General features: G+C 41.3%; 1 protein-coding gene across 1 annotated transcript in view; it reads right to left on the reverse strand.

The window, feature by feature from the left end:
• LOC110528472 (syntaxin-18) overlaps window positions 1-20,007 on the reverse strand; it is a 39,957-nt gene extending 19,950 nt beyond the window's left edge. The window contains exon 1 of the mRNA XM_021610563.2: window positions 19,451-20,007. Within this exon, the coding sequence (XP_021466238.1) occupies window positions 19,451-19,603 (153 nt within the window). The 5' untranslated portion in view covers window positions 19,604-20,007. The remainder of the gene's footprint in view (window positions 1-19,450) is intronic.
• Window positions 20,008-20,384: the final 377 nt, after the last annotated feature.

A 20,384-nucleotide genomic window follows, 5' to 3' on the forward strand; every position in this document is an offset into this window, starting at 1 on the left:
ACAGGAAGACACAGTACACATGCATCAAGTGCAAGAAATACATTTGCAACACACACAGAGTAAAACTCTGTCCCTCATGTGGTGTGTAGACCAGCCCCCATTTGTTTACAATGGGGCTCATTTATTATTTCCATAAAGTACTGTATGTAAAATGTGTCCTTCCAATTTGTTCAGTTCAAAGCAAAAAACATCTATAGCGATGAAAAACGTGTTTAATTTATATTTGTTCAAGATACAAGATTTATACCACCCACGTCTTAGATTGTTTACAAAATAATTTAATTTAAAAAAAATGAATAGCGCTTTTATTGATAAATGTGATCTAGCAGAGGTAAATGGCAAATATTAACCATGTATGCTGTCTATATTGCTTATAATTTATATAAGGGTCAAAGACGAGATGTGTAAATTTGGTGTCCAAAGACCATTCATTTAACATAGAAAAATAAATATAATATTAAATCACTCAACTCTTACACCCCTTTTGACCCAGAAATATCTGTGAATCAAACTATTAAATTACGGTTATTAAGCTCTAAAAGTGTCAAAATGTCCTTCAGTGTAACTGTCCGGGTAAAAATTCTAATAACAAATAATTGTTTTTAAAATGTAGAAATTCATCCTAAAAATATAAATGAACACCCATGGCATAACTGTGTTAGTGTTTGCAACAATATATAGAATAATGGGCAACATACTGTATCGAAAAAATATTTAAACTTGAATAACTTTTGTCCGGACATTTTCACTTCATCAAGGTCATTCAGTATAACAAAGGTACAAATCAATTTTAAAGCATATCGCATGATAATCAGCCTTCAGCTGATTGTGCCTTCAGCACAAAAAAAAGTTTAATGTTATACCACAATGTCACCCGTTATGCTGAATGACAGTAGATTTGTTATCCCATGTTCTCACTAGTTTACAACATTTAATCATGCAATTCAAATTTACTTGTTGTATGAATACTCAATATCATCATTTTAAAACTATCTTATGGCATTTTAAGGTATTACAAGGCACATTATCTTTATACTGTAGATGTCGTTGTCTAATAAGAAGTGGCTGCACGGCACAGGCAAAAGATCAACACAGATCCAGTTGCTAGGGAGGAAAGACTAGCCAGAAATAAAGCAAGGTATTGTTTTCATGGTTTTATGCTACTGTCAGCAAAATAATAGGATATAAAGCTGGGTGGATAACGCTTAACATTAAGTTGCACTATTACACTGTAGTTAATGTTTTATTGCACTGCAGTTAAGGTATAATTGATATATTATATTAGTTCATATAATATCAAACACACAAATATTGGATTAAAATGGATTATGAATTATATTAGTTAATAGCTGCTTCACAATTGGGGCACTTTATAAAAAAATCGAAACTGTATAAGTTTGAATTGAAGTAGTTTGATGGGCAATTTATGTAGGTATCTTGAAATTGCATTTGTGTACCTGCATTGAATAGAAATGTACCAGTTAGTTTAACAATGCATAAATTACAACATTAACAATCATGTAATAACCATGTAATAATGCAACTAATTGCAATGTAAAGCAGGCTCAAATTATAGTAAAGTGATCATAATTAACATTAGCAATGAAATAGAAACAAAACATGTTTGAGAGAGAAAGGGAGAGGGAGTTAAATGTTAAACGTTGATTAACTGTTATCATTGTATAGCCTACTATTAATAGACTACTAAACATTTAATGGATGCGAATCCTATTCTGTGCCAGTGTCATAATTTGCCATCAGAGAAGGAAGAATGATGTCACTCCTGATCATCCACCAATCCATACAATGACACAATCTGATGCTGAAAAAAAATAGGGGGAAAAAAATGGAGATTAAATCAGAGGAGCTGTGAAAAAAAAATCTAACAAATAAATGTGGTGATGAATTTAACTCCAGTATCCACTGAAGGAAACTCTTGAGCAGCCCCCTGAACAACTTCTACAAGTACAACATGAACCTGCGCCTCCAGAGCTGGAGCAACCATCTGAATCCTTGACTCCAAGGAGCAATCCCTTGAGACTCAATCTCAAACACTGGAGCAACCACTTGCTTCCTCCATTCCAGAAAAAGTTTTTTTAAAAGGTATCAAAGCATTGCAAGTGGCTGCAAAAGGAAAAAGGAGAACTAAAGAAGAAAATTCTCCAACTGGAAATGCAACTAAAACAATCACAACAAAAAAGTGACAAATTCCGAAAGGCATGCAAAGGTCAAATAAATTCAAATGCAATCTAAGTGAAAAATCAGGCCACGGGGGAAAAAGAAAATGTCTTTAGTGAGGAAAACATAGGTCATTATATTTCTCAGTAGAGATGAAAATAGTCACCTTCTCTCAGGGAAGAAAGACACTGTCACGCAAAACAAGGAGGTTCAGAGGCGCATACTCATTAAATCTCTAAAAGAACTCTACGCAGAGTACAATTCAGAGGTGGATGGGACACTCGCTGTCATACAGGACAGTTTTTACGACTGTGGCCATTTTACATTACAGAGACAAAGGCACATGAGCGCAACACCTGAGCGTGTCTCAATCACGAGAATGTGAAACTTCTAGTTGACTGGTTGGGCCAAAGCGGGTTGATGAAAACCTCAAGCGTTTCCATGTTACTGTATTCCATTGTGATCTCAAGAACAAGCAATGCATGTACCGTGTTTGTGCAAAGTGTTGCTATGATGAAGTAGAGCTGGCCCTACCTGAAGAGAATGCACCGATTTTCATGGCAACAGTGGCAAAGGAATAAATCAAACAATGGAGAAAATTAATTTACCAATTTTGTGAGAAATAAAAGATGGGCACGTGGCTCGATCTGGCTAAAAACTTCAACGAGAAACTGGATGCTCTTGCGAGGCACCAGTTTAACTGGCTGCACCAAGTTGAGCAGTGCCAAAATTATTGTTATTGCTGAAGGAATCACATTTAATCAATATTTATGGGCCATATTGATATGAGTCATTCAGGGTAACAAAATATTGTCATACAGTGTAACACCAGTATTTTATATTAAAATACAATACGTTTGTTTTGTTGACTCAGACAAAAACAAATCTCAAATGATGAAGTGAAATATTTTCATAGATTTTTGAATTATTTTCAGTTTAAGTCTGGAAGTTTTTGTAAAAAAAAACTTCAAGAAATTTTGAGGTGTACCCGTGACACATCAAATATGTGGTATTCAACATTATGTCATTTTTTCTGGGTAGTTATAATTCTGCCAGTCCAAGCATGGATATACAGTGGGGCAAAAAATTATTTAGTCAGCCACCAATTGTGCAAGTTCTCCCACTTAAAAAGATGAGAGAGGCCTGTCATTTTCATCATAGGTACACTTCAACTATGACAGACAAAATGAGGGAAAAAAATTCTTAAAATCACATTGTAGGATTTTTAATGAATTTATTTGCAAATTATGGTGGAAAATAAGTATTTGGTCAATAACAAAAGTTTATCTCAATACTTTGTTATATACCCTTTGATGGCAAAGACAGAGGTCAAACGTTTCCTGTAAGTCTTCACAAGGTTTTGTCTCACAAGGGATAACGGTCGGATTCGTGTTTATCTTTGAAGGAATGAGCGTTACACCGAGGCCTGTACTCTGGAGCGGGATCGATTTGGAGGTGGAGGGTCAGTCATGGTTGGGACGGTGTGTCACAGCATCATCAAACTTATCTTGTTGTCATTGCAGGCAATCTCAACTCTGTGCCTTACAGGGAAGACATCCTCTTCCATCATGTGGTACCCTTCTTGCACGCTCATCCTGCAGACCATGCCACTAGCCATACTGCTCGTTCTGTGCGTGATTTCCTGCAAGACAGGAATGTCAGTGTTCTGCCACGGCCAGCGAAGAGCCCGAATCTCAATCCCATTGAGTATGTCTGGAACCTGCTGGATCGGAGGGTGAGGGCTAGGGCCATTCCCCCCAGAAATGTCTGGGAACTTGCAGGTGCCTTGGTGGAAGAGTGGGATAACATCTCACAGCAACAACTGTCAAATCTGGTGCAGTCCATGAGGAGAGGCACTGCAGTACTTAATGCAGATGGTGGCCACACCAGATAGTGACTGTTACTTTAGATTTTTACCCCCCTTTGTTCAGGAACACATTATTCCATTTCTGTTAGTCACATGTCTGTGGAACTTGTTCAGTTTATGTCTTCATGTCTCAGTTGTTGAATCTTATGTTCATACAAATATTTACACGTTAAGTTTGCTGAAAATAAACGCAGATGACAGTGAGAGGACATTTCTTTCTTTGCTGAGTTTACATAATTCCATGTGTTATTTCATAGTTTGTCTTTATTATTATTCTACAATGTAGAAAATAGTAAAAATAAAAACCCTTGAATGAGTAGGTGTCCAAACTTTTGACTTGTACTGTATAGTGTGTATATTTATATTGTATGCATGTATGTATATACACAAACACACACACACACACACACACACACACATATATATATAAACACACACACATATATATAAACACACACACACATATATATATAAACACACACACACACATATATATATATAAACACACACACACACACACACACACACACACACACATATATATATAAACACACACACACACACACACATATATAAACACACACACACACATATATAAACACACACACACACACACACAGGGGATTGAAAATGATGCAGACAACTATATTGATGGAAGCTACAATATATCTGCAATATTAAAGTTGATATACTCCCCAATTGTATTTTATATATATATATATATATATATATATATATATATATATATATATATATATATATATATATATATATATATATATATATATATATATATATATATATATATATATAAATAATTTATTTATTTCTAAAACAGCATCTTGTTTAGCTGGGACTTTTTCTTTGAACAAACCTACATAACTTGGGGGCAAAAACAAGTAATGTGTTCACTTGATGAAAAAAGCCTCAGTTTTATCCTATTCAAGGCAGCTACCTCTCTGTCTGTCTGTCCTGACTCCCATATATGCAAACAGTAATTTCATGTTGAAGATTTACTGAGAAAGAAAGAAATTGAGACCACAGACTTCCCGCCAGATCATCCTCTACCCCTCCAATTATTTTTAGTCAGCCTTTTATTTTGAAGTTAGATGGAAAACATGACTGGAATGTGGTGTTTGTTGGGTATTTGAGCAACCCTTATGTTTGGTGTCGTTGCACTTAAGGGATTCATTAACAAAACACTTAGATGAAGGAACACATTCTTCTCTTCTTATGCCTGTGTATATTATGCACATTTTTGGTAAACAGTAGAACAGACTTAGCGTGTACCAATGTACAGTAGGCTGCCCAAACAATGTTAACTGGTCACCATCTGTATTTAAGGCTATCCTATTTAAAAAATACAATTGTTCACAGGATTTAATGGTTATTATGTCTTTGTGAAAGAGACAGGCATTTAAGTCTTGAAACCTTTTACAGTTGTTTTAAGAAATGTCACTTTTCCTCGAGGTTTGTTCTGTTTTCCCTGAGCATGAGTGGATGTTTGACAGTTTGTGATTATTAAGGAAATGTGTCTGCCGATTTTAATACAGATATGCAAAATGATAGCGGAAATGATCATGTTTGAGTAATCAATTATCCTTTAGATAACAGTCTTATGTGGCCTATGCCTATTTGTCAAGGAAAGAGTCTTCATATCAATCAGAATTTTGCCTTTAAAGCCTGTCTCTCTGAAGCAGTACAGTACTTTTGTTAGAATTAAACTGTTTAGTTTGCAGAGTATCTGGATTCTGTCTTGCTGCCCTTAAGTTTGACACTAGTCTACAGACAGTGTTTGTGCATTTGTCTCCATATTTTACACTTTGTTCTTTTCATTTTTGCAAACAGGGGAAATCCCTTTTTTGAAACATCTTTGGGAATTTGCCTGGCTTCAATGCGAAAAGAGAGTGGAGATGAACCCAAATGGTAAAGACATTGTTTAGCAGGACATTCAGCTCAGGTAAATCCCCTCAAATCACAACCTTGTGGTGAGAGAATGATTCGCAGTTAAAAAATAAAAAATCCCATTTAACCTTTATTTAACTAGGCAAGTCAGTTAAGAACCAATTCTTATTTACAATGACGGCCTAGGAACAGTGGGTTAACTGCCTTGTTCAGGGGCAGAACAACAGATTTTTAACTTGTCAGCTTTGGGATTCGATCTAGCAACCTTTCGGTTACTGGCCCAACGTTCTAATCACTGCATGTGTTTGTGAAAGAGATAGAGAAAGAAAGAGAAAACGAAAGAGAGATAGTTTGGGGGACAGACAGAAGAAGACTAGTGAGACTACAAAACAATTGACAGCTGATGCAGATTCATTGATCATAATGACAGCCGATGCAGGTTCATTGATCATCATGACAGCCGATGCAGGTTCATCGATCATCATGACAGCCGATGCAGGTTCATTGATCATAATGACAGCCGATGCAGGTTCATTGATCATCATGACAGCCGATGCAGGTTCATTGATCATAATGACAGCCGATGCAGGTTCATTGATCATAATGACAGCCGATGCAGGTTCATTGATCATAATGACAGCCGATGCAGGTTCATTGATCATCATGACAGCCGATGCAGGTTCATTGATCATCATGACAGCCGATGCAGGTTCATTGATCATCATGACAGCCGATGCAGGTTCATTGATCATCATGACAGCCGATGCAGGTTCATGGCAATTATTGTGGGGTGACTTGTGAAAACTTGGTCTGTGTCAACTGGAAGAAATGGGGTGAAGAGATGTATTTACTGCTCAAAGTAGGATTCTCATGTAAAAGGGCCAATAAATATAGCCTAGGCTATGGTATTCTAATTTCAGAGCAGCTAAATTCCACCAGAGCATCACATTTACGGTGCTGTAGAAGCACTTAAACTTTCTGACAGAATCCAAAGTTATTCTGTTCAAGAGCCCGAGGTTCTCCAATAGGAGAGACGTTCACAGCTCACTGCAAACACAAAACACTAAGCTAAAATAGACCAGAGTTTTCCAAATGTAACTCAATGTTTTGAGAATTTAACAGATTATCATTTCCATTTCAAATTCACCATATGAGGTCACCCCCTGCCTCGCTCAAGTTTAGCAATAATGCATACTTCTAAGCACTGGCTGTTCGCCACACTTTTTGGAGATTCAAAGAAAACTGTTTTGGAACAGCACTGCTGAAGGCACGGTGAGTAGCCAAAGGCTATTTTTCTACACACAATTTAACAATTTTGGGGTGACCTCCATTTAAACAGGAGAAGGCCAGCCTGCTGTGAAGACCAGGAGGAGAGCGGTGAAACTGAGATCACAGTGCCCACAACAAGGTAAAAGATTTCCCCCCCCCCCAACCACCGCACCCTGCACACACTAACCCTCTTACTAGTCCATAGAGCCTTTCGCTTCGCCTTCTTCAAAAAGAAGTTCACTTTCCACAAAGGGTAAAGTTTTTAATGAAAAAAGCAATCTATACACATTACTTTATATTTGTTTACTTTTGAACTTTTTTTGCTATCTGTTTAGTGAAGTGTCACTGAAAACTGAGAAGGCAGTACATGTGTTGGGAGGGCGGCCACATCTGTTCAGCATTAGGAACCGGCCATCAACATTATTACTGGGGACCTAATTTAATATTTTCTCTTTTTTGATCTTCCACCTTTAATCACTGGCTCTTGGGAGGATCGGCTTTCCTCAAGAAATTGTTAGAAAGCAGAAAGAAAAATGTTATTGCAGCATGTTTATGGAATCAAACATGCGAAGAGAGGGCTCGCACATACAAAAAATGTACCCTGTATCTGAAGTTGTACAGAGAGGACGATGAGAGGGTGGGGGTGGATGAAAACCACAACATAACTGTATGTAGTCAGGACATTCCAAAGTCACAATTTTAATTTCTCCAAACGTTGGTTCACCGAGATCATTTCAGATGATATCAGTAGCAGTAGGGGAGACAGCAGGAGGGTGTGGGCCCGGGGTGGGGAGAATATGGACAGGCATACTCAGTTTGAGTTCCCTCAAATCAGCATCCCTGCTTTTATTACACCACCATTTCCAATATCATTGCAACAGGGGTGAGCAAAGCATAACAAAGTATAGTTGTGTGGAGCTGTGTGACTGGGCTCGTTTCTCCTGCCGATGATGAGTGGGAACATCAGGAACGGATCAAGAGCTGAAGCCCCTGGGAAATCCAGAGGAGTTCTTCAAGGGGCCTTTGATGGGACTTGTATCCATGACACTCATGTCGGGGAACTGACCTCTCCATGTCACAGTGGTCATGCTGCATGCGGCACACTTATTCTCTCTATTTCAACACCAATGATGTGTTTGCGATCTAGGCCTGAAAAAAAGCTGAAAGAAATCCAGGGGAAGGCACACGCACGTACCGATATGACGCATGGGAGATGGTAACTCCGTTTTGTACCGTCAAAACTGTGTTTATATGTAGAAGCCAGACAACATAGTTTAAATTAAGCTTTTAAGGGCCACCCGGGTGGCGCAGTGGTTAAAGGGCGCCGTACTGCAGCGCCAGCTGTGCCACCAGAGACTCTGGGTTCGCGCCCAGGCTCTGTCGTAACCGGCCGCGACCGGGAGGTCCGTGGGGCGACACACAATTGGCATAGCGTCGTCCGGGTTAGGGAGGGTTTGGCAGGTAGGGATATCCTTGTCTCATCGCGCACCAGCGACTCCTGTGGCAGGCCGGGCGCAGTGCATGCTAACCAAGGTTGCCAGGTACACAGTGCTTCCTCCGACACATTGGTGCGGCTGGCTTCCGGGTTGGATGTGCGCTGTGTTAACCTCTTACAGCTACCAATTTTTTCAATTTCCAGGTTGGATGAGTGCTGTGTGGGTTGGGTTGTGTATCGGAGGACGCATGACTTTCAACCTTCGTCTCTCCCGAGCCCGTATGGGAGTTGTAGCGATGAGACAAGATAGTAGCTACTAACAATTGGATACCACGAAATTGGGGAGAAGGGGGTAAAATTTTAAACAAAAAAACAAAACAAAAATTAAGCTTTTAAAATTGATAGATCAACTTACAAGCAAGCTAAGTTGAGACAATATTCCCTCCCCCTAATAGAATTTAGACTATTGTCTCCAAGTAACTGTTCTTCTCTAGGAAGTAATGTTATAATTAGCCAATGCCAATGAGATACAGGGACACTGAAAATACAATATTAAAAAGAGGAATTATAAACTGGGTGGTTAGAGCCCTGAATGCTGATTGGCTGACAGTCGTGGTATATCAGACCATATACCACGGGTATGACAAAACATGGATTTTTTACTGCTCTAATTACGTTGATAACCAGTTTATAATAGCAGTAAGACACCTCGGGGGTTTGTGGTATATGGCCAATATATATACCATATACCACATCCCCTCGTGCCTTATTGCTTAAATATAGCATGTAAGTCAATAACTGTTCTATGGATGGGTGTGTGTGGGCAAGAGGGTATGTGTCTGCATATGAATGGGAGAGTAAAAGAGGGTGAATATGAATATGTATAGGAGGGCGAGAGAGAATGGGTGTGTAGAGGCATACAGTGGTTACTCAAGGTTTTGCGATTATGGTGCGGAACAGAGGTGATTTGTGGTTTAGTATGGTACCCTGCGTCACTACTTCATTGCTCCAGACCAGCGCAGGGGGGAGTTAGAGCACTGATTATGCTTTTGGGTCACAAGGCGCAACTGTGTCTCAGTAGTACTGTAGCCTACTCCCAACCGGTCACGTTGTACAGTGTCTTAGTGGCGCAGCGGTCTAAGATACTGCATCGCAGTGCAAGATGTGTTGCTACAGATGCTGGTTCAAAACCTGTGCCGGCCTCGACTGGGAGATCCATGAGATGACTGTAGGTTTTTGGTTTCTCTCCCTCTTTAAACTAACATAATAATTCTAAATAACAAACTGGCTTTAATTACAAATTAGATGGAGGGGTGCTCATCTCATCTACGAACATAGACGGGCTCTAACTACCCTAGCTCCACAATGAGATAGCCAGCCTGTCAGCTTAGTGGAGTCTGCCACTAGCACAGTCAGTGTAGTCAGCTCAGCTATCCCCACTGAGACAGTGTCTTTGCCTCCATTTAGGTTGGGCAAAACTAAACATGGCAGTGTTTGCCTTAGCAATCTCACTGGAATAAAGACCTCCTCCATTTCTGTTATAATTGAAAGAGATTGTGACATCTCAAAATAGGGCTACTTAATGTTAGATCCCCCAATTCCAAGGCAGTTGTAGTCAATTAACTAATCACTGATCATAATATTCATGTGATTGGCATGACTGAAACATTGCTTAAGGCTGATGAATTCACTGAGTTAAATGAGGCCTCTCCTCCTGGTTACACTAGTGACCATAGCCCCCGCGCATCCCGCAAAGGCAGAGGTGTTATCATTTACAATAGCAAATTTAAATATATATATCTTTTTAAAGACAGCATTTTCATATTCTAAGCTTCTAGTCATAAAATCTATGCAGCCTACTCAATCACTTTTTATAGCTACCTCCTGGGTCCACAGACCCACTCCAAAAACCTCTCGAAGCCATCGTTGACTCTGTGGGTTTTGTCCAACATGTCCCCTACTCACTGCCACAGTCATACTCTGGACCTAGTTTTGTCCCGTGGAATGGATGTTGTGGATCTTAATGTTTTTCCTCATAATGCTGGACTATCGGACTATTACATTTGCAATCGCAACAAATAATCTGCTCAGACCCTAAACAAGGATCATCAAAATCCGTGCTATAAATTCTCAGACAACCCAAAGATTCCTAGATGCCCTTCCAGACCCCCTCCACCTACCCAAGTACGTCAGAGAACAAAAATCAGTTAACCACCTGTCTGAGGAACTCAATTTAACCTTGTGTAATACCCTAGATGCACCCCTAAATATAAAAAACATTTGTCATAAGAAACTAGCTCCCTGGTACACAGAAAATACCTGAGGAATAAAGCAAGCTTCCAGAAAACTGGAACGGAAATGGCGCTACACCAAACTGGAAGTCTTCCGACTAGCTTGGAAAGACCAATACTGCACGGTAGTAAGAGCCCTGACTGCTGCTCAATCATCCTATTTTTCCAATGTAATCGAGCAAAGCTAACTAAAAAGCAGCATTCCCCAAGAGAGGATGGCTTTCACTTCAGCAGTGATAAATTCATTAACTTCTTTGACAAAAAGATCATGATCATTAGAAAGCAAATTACGGACTCCTCTTTAAATCTGCGTATTTCCCAAAGCTCAGTTGTCCTGACTCTGCACAACACTGCCAGTACCTAGGGAGAAACTAAAGTTTCTATATCTATATCTCGACACATTGATGAAAATAGTAATGGCCTCTAAACCTTCAAGCTGCCTACTGGACCCAATTCCAACTGAATTACTGAAAGACCTGCTTCCTGTGCTTGGCCCTCCTATGTTGAACGTAATAAACGTCTCCCTATCCACCCAAATGTGTACGAAACTAACTAAAGGTGGCAGTAATAAAGCCTCTCTTGAAAAAGCCAAACCTTGACCCAGAATTTTTTTTTTTTTAAATATCTCCCATTCCTCTCAAACACTTTAGAAAAAGCTGTTGCGCAGCAACTCACTGCCTTCCTGAAGACAAACAATGTATACAAAACGCTTCAGTCTGGTTTTAGACCCCATCATAGCACTGAGACTGCACTTGTGAAGGTGGTAAAGTACCTTTTAATGGCGTCAGATCGAGGATCTGCATCTGTCCTAGTGCTCCTAGATCTTAGAGCTGCTTTTGATACCATCGATCACCACATTCTTTTGGAGAGATTGGAAACCCAAATTGGACAAGTTCTGGCCTGGTTTAGATCTCATCTATCGGAACGATATCCGTTTGTCTTTGTAGATGGTTTGTCCTTTGACAAATCAACTGTAAATTTCGGTATTCCTCAAGGCTCCGCTTTAGGACAACTTTTGTTTTCAACATGTATTTTACCTCTTGCTGATGTCATTTGGAAACATAATGTTAACTTTCACTGCTACGTGTACGACACACAGCTGTACATTTCGATGAAACATGGTGAAGCCCCAAAATTGCCCTCCCTGGAAGCCTGTTTCAGACATAAGGAAGTGTATGGCGGCAAATGTTCTACTTTTAAACTCAGACAATATAGAGATGCTAGCTCTAGGTCCCAAGAAACAAAAGTGATCTTCTGTTGAATCTGACAATTAATCTTGAGACAGTCGTCTCAAATAAAAAAACTGAAGGATCTTGGCGTTACTCTGGACCCTGATCTCTCTTTTGACAAACATATCAAGACTGTTTCAAGGACAGCTTTTTTCAATCTACGTAACATTGCAAGAATCAGAAACTTTCTCTCCAAAAATGATGCAGAAAAATTTACCAATGCTTTTGTCACTTCTAGGTTAGACAACTGAAATGCTCTACTTTCCAGCTACCCAGATAAAGCACTAAATAAACATCAGTTAGTGCTAAACACAGCTGCTAGAATCTTAACTAGAACCCCAAAATGTTATAATATTACTCCAGTGCTAGCCTCTCTACACTGGTTTCCTGTTAAGGCTAGAGCTGATTAAGGTTTTACAGCTAACCTACAAAGCATTACATGGGTTTGCTCCTACCCATCTTTTCGATTTGGTCCTGCCGTACACACCTACGCTACGGTCCCAAGACGCAGGCCTCCTTACTGTCCCTAGAATTTCTAAGCAAACAGCTGGAGGCAGGGATTTCTCCTATAGAGCTCAATTTTTATGGAATGGTCTGCCAATCCATGTGAGAGACGCAGACCCGGTTTCGACTTCTAAGTCTTTATTGAAGACTCATCTCGTCAGTAGGTCCTAGGATTGAGTGTAGTCTGGCCCAGGAATGTGAAGGTGAACGGAATGCACTGGAGAGAAGAAACGCCCTTGCTGTCTCTGCCTGGCCGGTTCCTCTCCACTGCGATTCTCTGCCTCAAACCCTATTACAGGGGCTGAATCACTGGCTTACTGGTGCTCTTCCATGCCGCCCCTAGGAGGGGTGCGTCACTTGAGTTGGTTGCGTCACTGACGTGATCTTGTTGTCCGGGGGGGTTGGCGCCCCCCTCAGGTTCGACATTTACTCCTGAGGTGCTGACCTGTTGCACCCTTTACAACCACTGTGATTATTATTATCTGACCCTGCTGTTCATCTACGAACATTGGAACATCTTGGCCATGTTTGGTTATAATCTCCACCCGGCACAGCCAGAAGAGGATTGGCCACCCCTCATAGCCTAGTTCCTCTCTAGGTTTTTTCCTAGGTTCCGGCGTTTCAAGGGAGTTTTTCCTAGCCACCGTGCTTCTACACCTGCATTACTTGCTGTTTGGGGTTTTAGGCTGGGTTTCTGTACAGCACTTTGTGACATCAGCTGATGTAAAAAGGGCTTTATAAATACATTTGAAAAATATATTTGAACGGCATTCTTACATTGGCATTCTACTTGTCCAGATGGGATAGGGCAGAGTGATGGTGATTGCATCGTCTGTGGACCTATTGGGGCGGTAAGCAAATTGAAGTGGGTCTAGGGTTACAGGTAAGGTGGAGGTAATATGATCCTTGACTAGTCTCTCAAAGCACTTCATGATGACAGTAGTGAGTGCTACGGGGCGATAGTCAATTACAATTGCATTATTGGGTACAGGAACAATGCTGGCCTTCTTGAAGCATGTGGGGACAGCAGACTGGGATATTGGAGAGATTGAATATGTCCGTGAACACACCAGCCAGCTGGTGTGTGCATGCTCTAACAGCGCGGCTAGGGATGCCGTCTGGGCCGGCAGCCTTGCGAGGGTTAACACATTTAAATGCCCTATTCACGTCTATCACAGAGAAGGAGAGCCCACAGTCCTTGTTAGCAGGCCGTTTCGGTGGCACTGTATTATCCTCAAAGCGGGCAAAGAAGGTGTTTAGTTTGTCTGGAAGGAAGACGTCGATGTCCGTGTTGCTGGTTTTCTTTTTGTAGTCCGTGATTGACTGTAGACCCTGCAACATACATCTCGTGTCTGAGCTGTTAAATTGCGACTCCACTTTGTCTCTATACTGACATTTTGGTTGTTTGATTGCCTTGCAGAGAGAAATGACTACTCTGTTTGTATTCTGCCATGTTCCCAGTCGCCTTGCCATGGTTAAATGCGGTGGTACACGCTTTCAGTTTTTGCGAATGCTGCCATCTATCCACGGTTTCTGGTTAGGTTAGGTTTTAATAGTCACAGTGGGTACAACATTTCCTATACACATCGATATATCATATCCCAGTCCACGTGATCAAATAATCTTATAGCGTGGATTCTGATTGGTCAGATCAGAGATGAATAGTCCTGAGCATGGGTACATCCTGCTTGAGTTGTTGCCTATAGCTAGGGAGGAGCAAAATTAAGTCATGGTCAGATTTGCCGAAGGGGGCGCAGGGGAGGTCCTTGTATGCGTCACGGAAGTTAGAGTAACAATAGTCCAGTGTTTTTCCAGTGTGCTACAGTCGATTTGCTGATAGAATGTAGGTAGCCTTTTCCTCAAATTTGCTTTGTTAAAATCCCCAGCTAGAATAAATGCAGTCTCAGGATATATGGTTTCCATTTCCATAAAGTCCAGTGAAGTTCTAAGATGGCGCCGACAGAGATGGTCGCCTCACTTCGAGTCCTTAGGAAACTATGCAGTATTTCGTTTTTGTATGTATTATTTCTTACATTATTAGCCCAGAAAATCTCAACTGCTATTACATACAGCCGGGAAGAACTATTGGATATAAGTGCGACCACAACTTACCAACGTTATGACCAGGCATCGTGAAGTGCTTTGAGAGACTAGTCAAGGATCATATCACCTCCACCTTACCGGTCACCCTAGACCCACTTCAATTTGCTTACCACCCCAATAGGTCCACAGACAATGCAATCGCCATCAAACTGCCCTATCCCATCTAGACAAGAGGAATACCTATGTAAGAATGCTGTTCATTGACTATAGCTCAGCATTCACCACCATAGTACCCTCCAAGCTCATCATCAAGCTTGAGGCCCTGGGCATCAACCCATCCCATTCAATTGGTTCCTGGACTAACTGACAGGTCGGCCCCAGGTGGTGTCAGGCAAATAACCTCTCACTCAACAAAACAAAGGAGATGATCGTGGACTTCAGGAAACAGCAGAGGGAGCACCCCCCCATCCAAATCGACAGGACAGAAGTGGAGAAGGTGGAAAGTTAAGTTCCTCGGCGTACATATCACTGACAAATTGAAATGGTCCACCCACACAGACAGTGTGGTGAAGAAGGCCCAACAGCGCCTCTTCAACCGCTGGAGGCTGAAGAAATTTGTCTTGTCACCTAAAACCCTCACAAACCTTTACAGATGCACAATTGAGAGTATCACCGCCTGGTACGGCAACTGAACCGCCCACAACCGCAGGGCTCTCCAGAGGGTGGTGCGGTCTACACAACGCATCACCGGGAGCAAACTACCTTCCCTCCAGGACACCTACAGCACCTGATGTCACAGGAAGGCCAAAAAGATAATCAAGGACAACAACCACCCAAGCCACTGCCTGTTCACCCCGCTACCATCCAGAAGGCGAGATCAGTGCAGGTGCATCAAAGCTGGGACAGAGAGACTGAAAAACAGATTCTATTTCAAGGCCATCAGACTGTTAAACAGCAATCACTAGCACAGAGAGGCTGCTGCCTAAATACAGACCTGTAACCATTGGGCACTTTAATAAATGCAACACTAGTCACTTTAATAATGTTTACATATCTTGCATTACTCATGTCATATACTGTATTCTATACTATCTATTGCATCTTAGCCTATGCCGCTCTGACATTGCTCACCCATATATTTATATATTCTTATTCCATTCCTTAATTAGATTTGTGTGTATTAAGTATTTTTTTGTGTAATTGTTAGATATTACTTGTTAGATATGGCTACACTGTTGGAAGAATCAACTTTTCTAAATACCTAGACCGTTCAAGGGCAGGCAAAGACTGGAAGTAGTTACGTGACAAATCTAAGACTAGCGGAGAAAAGAAAAAAAAAAGAAGAAAAAAAGATTAGCGAAATAGATCAATACAAATTTATTTCGCTAGTCAGCCAGCTAAAGTCAGCTTCCCGGCAAAAAAGCTAGGGGTAAACAAACAGTGACGTATGTATAATACGACAGATTTACTATATTTACTGTCAGTGTTAGCATGTCAGATAAATAACGTAAAAAAATATAATGTTAACTAGCAAGTCAGCTAAGAACAAATTCATATTTACAATGACGGCCTACCAGAATGCAAAAGGCTTCCTGCGGGGACAGGGGCTGGGATTAAAAATACAATAAAAATATAGGACAAAACACACATCATAACACTACATAAACAGAGACCTAAGACAATAACATAGCATGGCAGCAACACATGAAAACACAGCATGGTAGCAAGACAACATGACAACATGGTAGCAGCACAACTAAGTGCAAGAAGTTAGAGACAACAATACATCACACAAAGCAGCCACAACTGTCAGGAAGAGTGTCCACGATTGAGTCTTTGAATAAAGAGATGGAGATAAACCGGTCCAGTCTTTTCAGTTCGCTGCTACAGGTCACAACATTCACAAGGCCACAGGGCCAGACAGATTACCAGGATGTGTACTCCGAGCATGTGCTGACCAACTGTCTTCACTGACAACTTCAACTTGTCCCTGGCCGAGTCTGTAATACCTACATGTTTCAAGCAAACCACCATAGTCCCTGTGCCCAAGAACACAAAGGTAACCTGCCTAAATGACTACCGACCCGTAACACTCACGTCTGTAGCCATGGAGTGCTTTGAAAGGCTGATCATGGCTCACATCAACACCATTATACCCAGAAACCCTAGACCCACTCCAATTTGCATACCGCCCCAACAAATCCACAGATGATGCAATCTCTATTGCACTCCACATTGCCCTTTCCCACCTGGAAAAAGGAACACCTATGTGAGAATGCTATTCATTGACTACAGCTCAGCATTCAACACCATAGTGCCCCCAAAGCTCATCACTAAGCTAAGGACCCTGGGAATAAACACCTCCCTCTGCAACTGTAAACTGGACTTCCTGACGGGCCACCCCCAGGTGGTAAGGGTAGGTAACAACACATCCGCCATCCGGATCCTCAACACGGGTACCGCCCCAGGGCTGCGCGCTCAGTCCCCTTATGTACTCCCTGTTCACTCATGAATGCATGGGCAGGCACAACTCCAACACCATGATTAAGTTTGCCGATGACACAACAGTGGTAGGCCTGATCACGGACAACGATGAGACAGCCTATAGGGACAAGGTCAGAGACCTGGCCGTGTGGTGCCAGGATAAGAACCTTTCCCTCAACACGATCAAGACAAAGGAGAGGACTGTGGACTACAGGAAAAGGAAGACCGAGTATAACCCCCTTCTATTCGATGGGGCTGTAGTGGAGCAGGTTGAGAGCTTCAGGTTCCTTGGTGTCCACATCACCAACAAACAATCATGGTCCAAACACACCAAGACAGTTGTGAAGAGGGCATGACAAAGCCTATTCCACCTCAGGAGACAAAAGTTTTGGCATGGGTCCTCATCCTACAGCTGCACCATCCTGACTGGTTTCATCAATGCTTTGTATTGCAACTCCTCGGCCTCCGATCGAAAGGCACTACAGTTGGTAGTGTGTACGGCCCAATACATCACTGGGGCAAAGTTTCCTGCCATCCAGGACCTCTATACCAGGCGGTGTCAGAGGTAGGTCCTAAAAATTGACAGACTCCAGTCACCCAAGTCAGACTGTTCTCTCTGCTACCGCACAGCATTTTTAACAGAATGTGACTGGCAAAACAATTGTGTTGTATGTGGCGGATGAGGGCTGCAGTAGATATCTCAGATAGGGGGGAGTGAGGCCTAAGACGGTTTTATAAATAATCAACAACCAGTGGGTCTTCCGAGGTGTATACAGAGATTTACAGAGGAGTATACTGAGCAGTGATGTGGTCTCTGAAGGTCAAATGGTGAAGGACATCTAGCCGCTCGAGAGCATCCTTAGCTGCCGATCTATAAATGACATCTCCGTAATCAAGCATGGGTAGGATGGTCATCTGAATCAGGGTTAGTTTGGCAGCTTGGGTGAAAGAGTGACTACGATAGAGGAAACCAAGTCTAGATTTAACCTTTTCCTGCAGCTTTGATATGTGCTGAGAGAAGGACAGCGGACCATCTAGCCATGCTCCTAACTACTTGTATGAGGTGCCTACCTCAAGCTCTAAACCCTCAGCTGTAGTAATCACACCGGTGGGGAGAGGGGCATTCTTCTTACCAAACCACATGACCTTTGTTTTGAAGGTCCACAAGTATGGAAGGATCTACCGCATCAATAGCTTTGACAAAGTGAAAAATAGCATCACAACATTGCTTAGAATCAAGGACAATGGTGACATCATTTTGGACCATTAAGGTTGCAGTGACACATCCATAACCTGAGCGGAAACCAGATTGCATACCTGAGAGAATACTATAGACATCAAGGAGGTCAGTCAGTTGATTATTGACAAGTTTTTCCAACACTTTTGATAATCAGGGCAAAATAGAAATTGGCCTATAACAGTTAGGATCAGCCTGACCTCCCCCTTTAAATAAAGGACACACAATGGCTGCCTTCCAAGCAATGGGAACCTCCCCAGAGAGTGGCAGAATAAGTGTCATGCTAATTATTAGTTGTTGTGACAGCCAAGTATGTTAATAAAGACAAATGAGGCTTCTGAAAACGTTTGTTGAAAATAAAAAAATAATGTGTCAGTAGTTTACTCAGGATACCGCCAAAGTAAGGCTAATTACATGGGAGTAGCAGGAGTGCACTAATGCTGTACCCTACTCGGGGGCGTGGTCACGTTAAACCACAGCTCGTCTTGTTTATCTTTCTGGAAGACACCACTAACCTGTCAAATGTTGCCAGGTAGCTAATTAGTTACATGCAAAGTACTGAACGTTTGAGCAACGTTGTATTTGTTTGGTAACTTAGCAAGTTAGAGGTCAAATAATATAAGCAGCGAGCACATCATAGACCTAACTTTAGGCCTAAATTAGATAGCCATCTACGTTGGTTAGCTAGGAAACGTTCATGACTAAGAGCACATCATAGACCTAACTTTAGGCCTAAATTAGATAGCCATCTACGTTGGTTAGCTAGGAAATGTTCATGACTAAGCTAGTTAAGAAACCTTTAGCTAACGTTAGTTAGTCGACAAGTTAGCTAACGTTACCTGTAACGGCAACCGAACTCTATTGATTTACCTACATTTTATTTCCCCCGTCTATAGCTACAAATGTTATGGAAATAAATTACAACAACAAATATCTTAGCTAGCTAAATGAACTGGTTAGCAAGACTAACATTAGCCAGTGCAGTGTTGCCAGTGAATGGACACTCACCACTTCTTTCGCCTTGAGAGAAAATCCGTTATTCGGTCTGCTCTTCTTGAATATTTCATCTTTAGGCAAATCAAACACTACTCCCATAGCTTTATTTCGGGTTTTGACCGTTTTTACACTGGCTTTGAACAGTAAAGTTATATCAACAGCCATTATGTTAGTAACACCGAGGAGGTCCACTGTCAACACAGAGAGGAGGTTCGATTAATTTCAAGCGGGCGCCCGTGTTGGTTTGATTTTCACTGGCTGAAAGTTGATCCCATTCGATAAGGAAACGGCCTGCCTCCCGGGCTTGAGCCAGGTACCGTTGGGGTGCCCTGCTCTGTCCGATAGCGAAATCGGCTCAAAACAAAATTATGTAATGAGCAGGATTCTGTGTTTTCACATGCAAAAGTGACTGCTTTTGAAAAAAACGTTTTATCTTCCCAAAGAAAAATAGTTTGACAATTCAAACATGTGTTTTATGGAAAAGAGATGTTATATGTTTCTGGACGATGCACCATGCTGCCTTGTCAACAACATTACCGAACTGCTAAGATTACCTCACCGCTTTCACCCGATGATGGTAAGGAACATTGCCCGGTTGAACCCGCGTAATAGAACTCCCTCAGACATGTAAGCAATATTGACGTCATATTTTTGCGACACATGGGCGTGTTTGAGACAAGTATGAGATCATGGTACTAAAGTTAGCAGTATTCCAGTGAAATACTATTTAGGGATCAAAATAAGAAAATAATAGAATGAATGGACTTAGCTAGTTTTACTCCAGTAGGTTCAGATATTATAAATGTGTTCAGTGGGAGGCAGAGATGTATCCTTTCAAGGAATAGTTAATGTATCAAGTTTTAATGTGACATGAATAAATACAGTGAAATGCTTTTCTTGCAAGCTCCAAACCAAACAATGCAGTAAACAATATCAATGTATCACT

Source organism: Oncorhynchus mykiss, chromosome 7 (assembly GCF_013265735.2).
Source record: "Oncorhynchus mykiss isolate Arlee chromosome 7, USDA_OmykA_1.1, whole genome shotgun sequence".
Taxonomy (NCBI): Eukaryota; Metazoa; Chordata; class Actinopteri; order Salmoniformes; family Salmonidae; genus Oncorhynchus; species Oncorhynchus mykiss.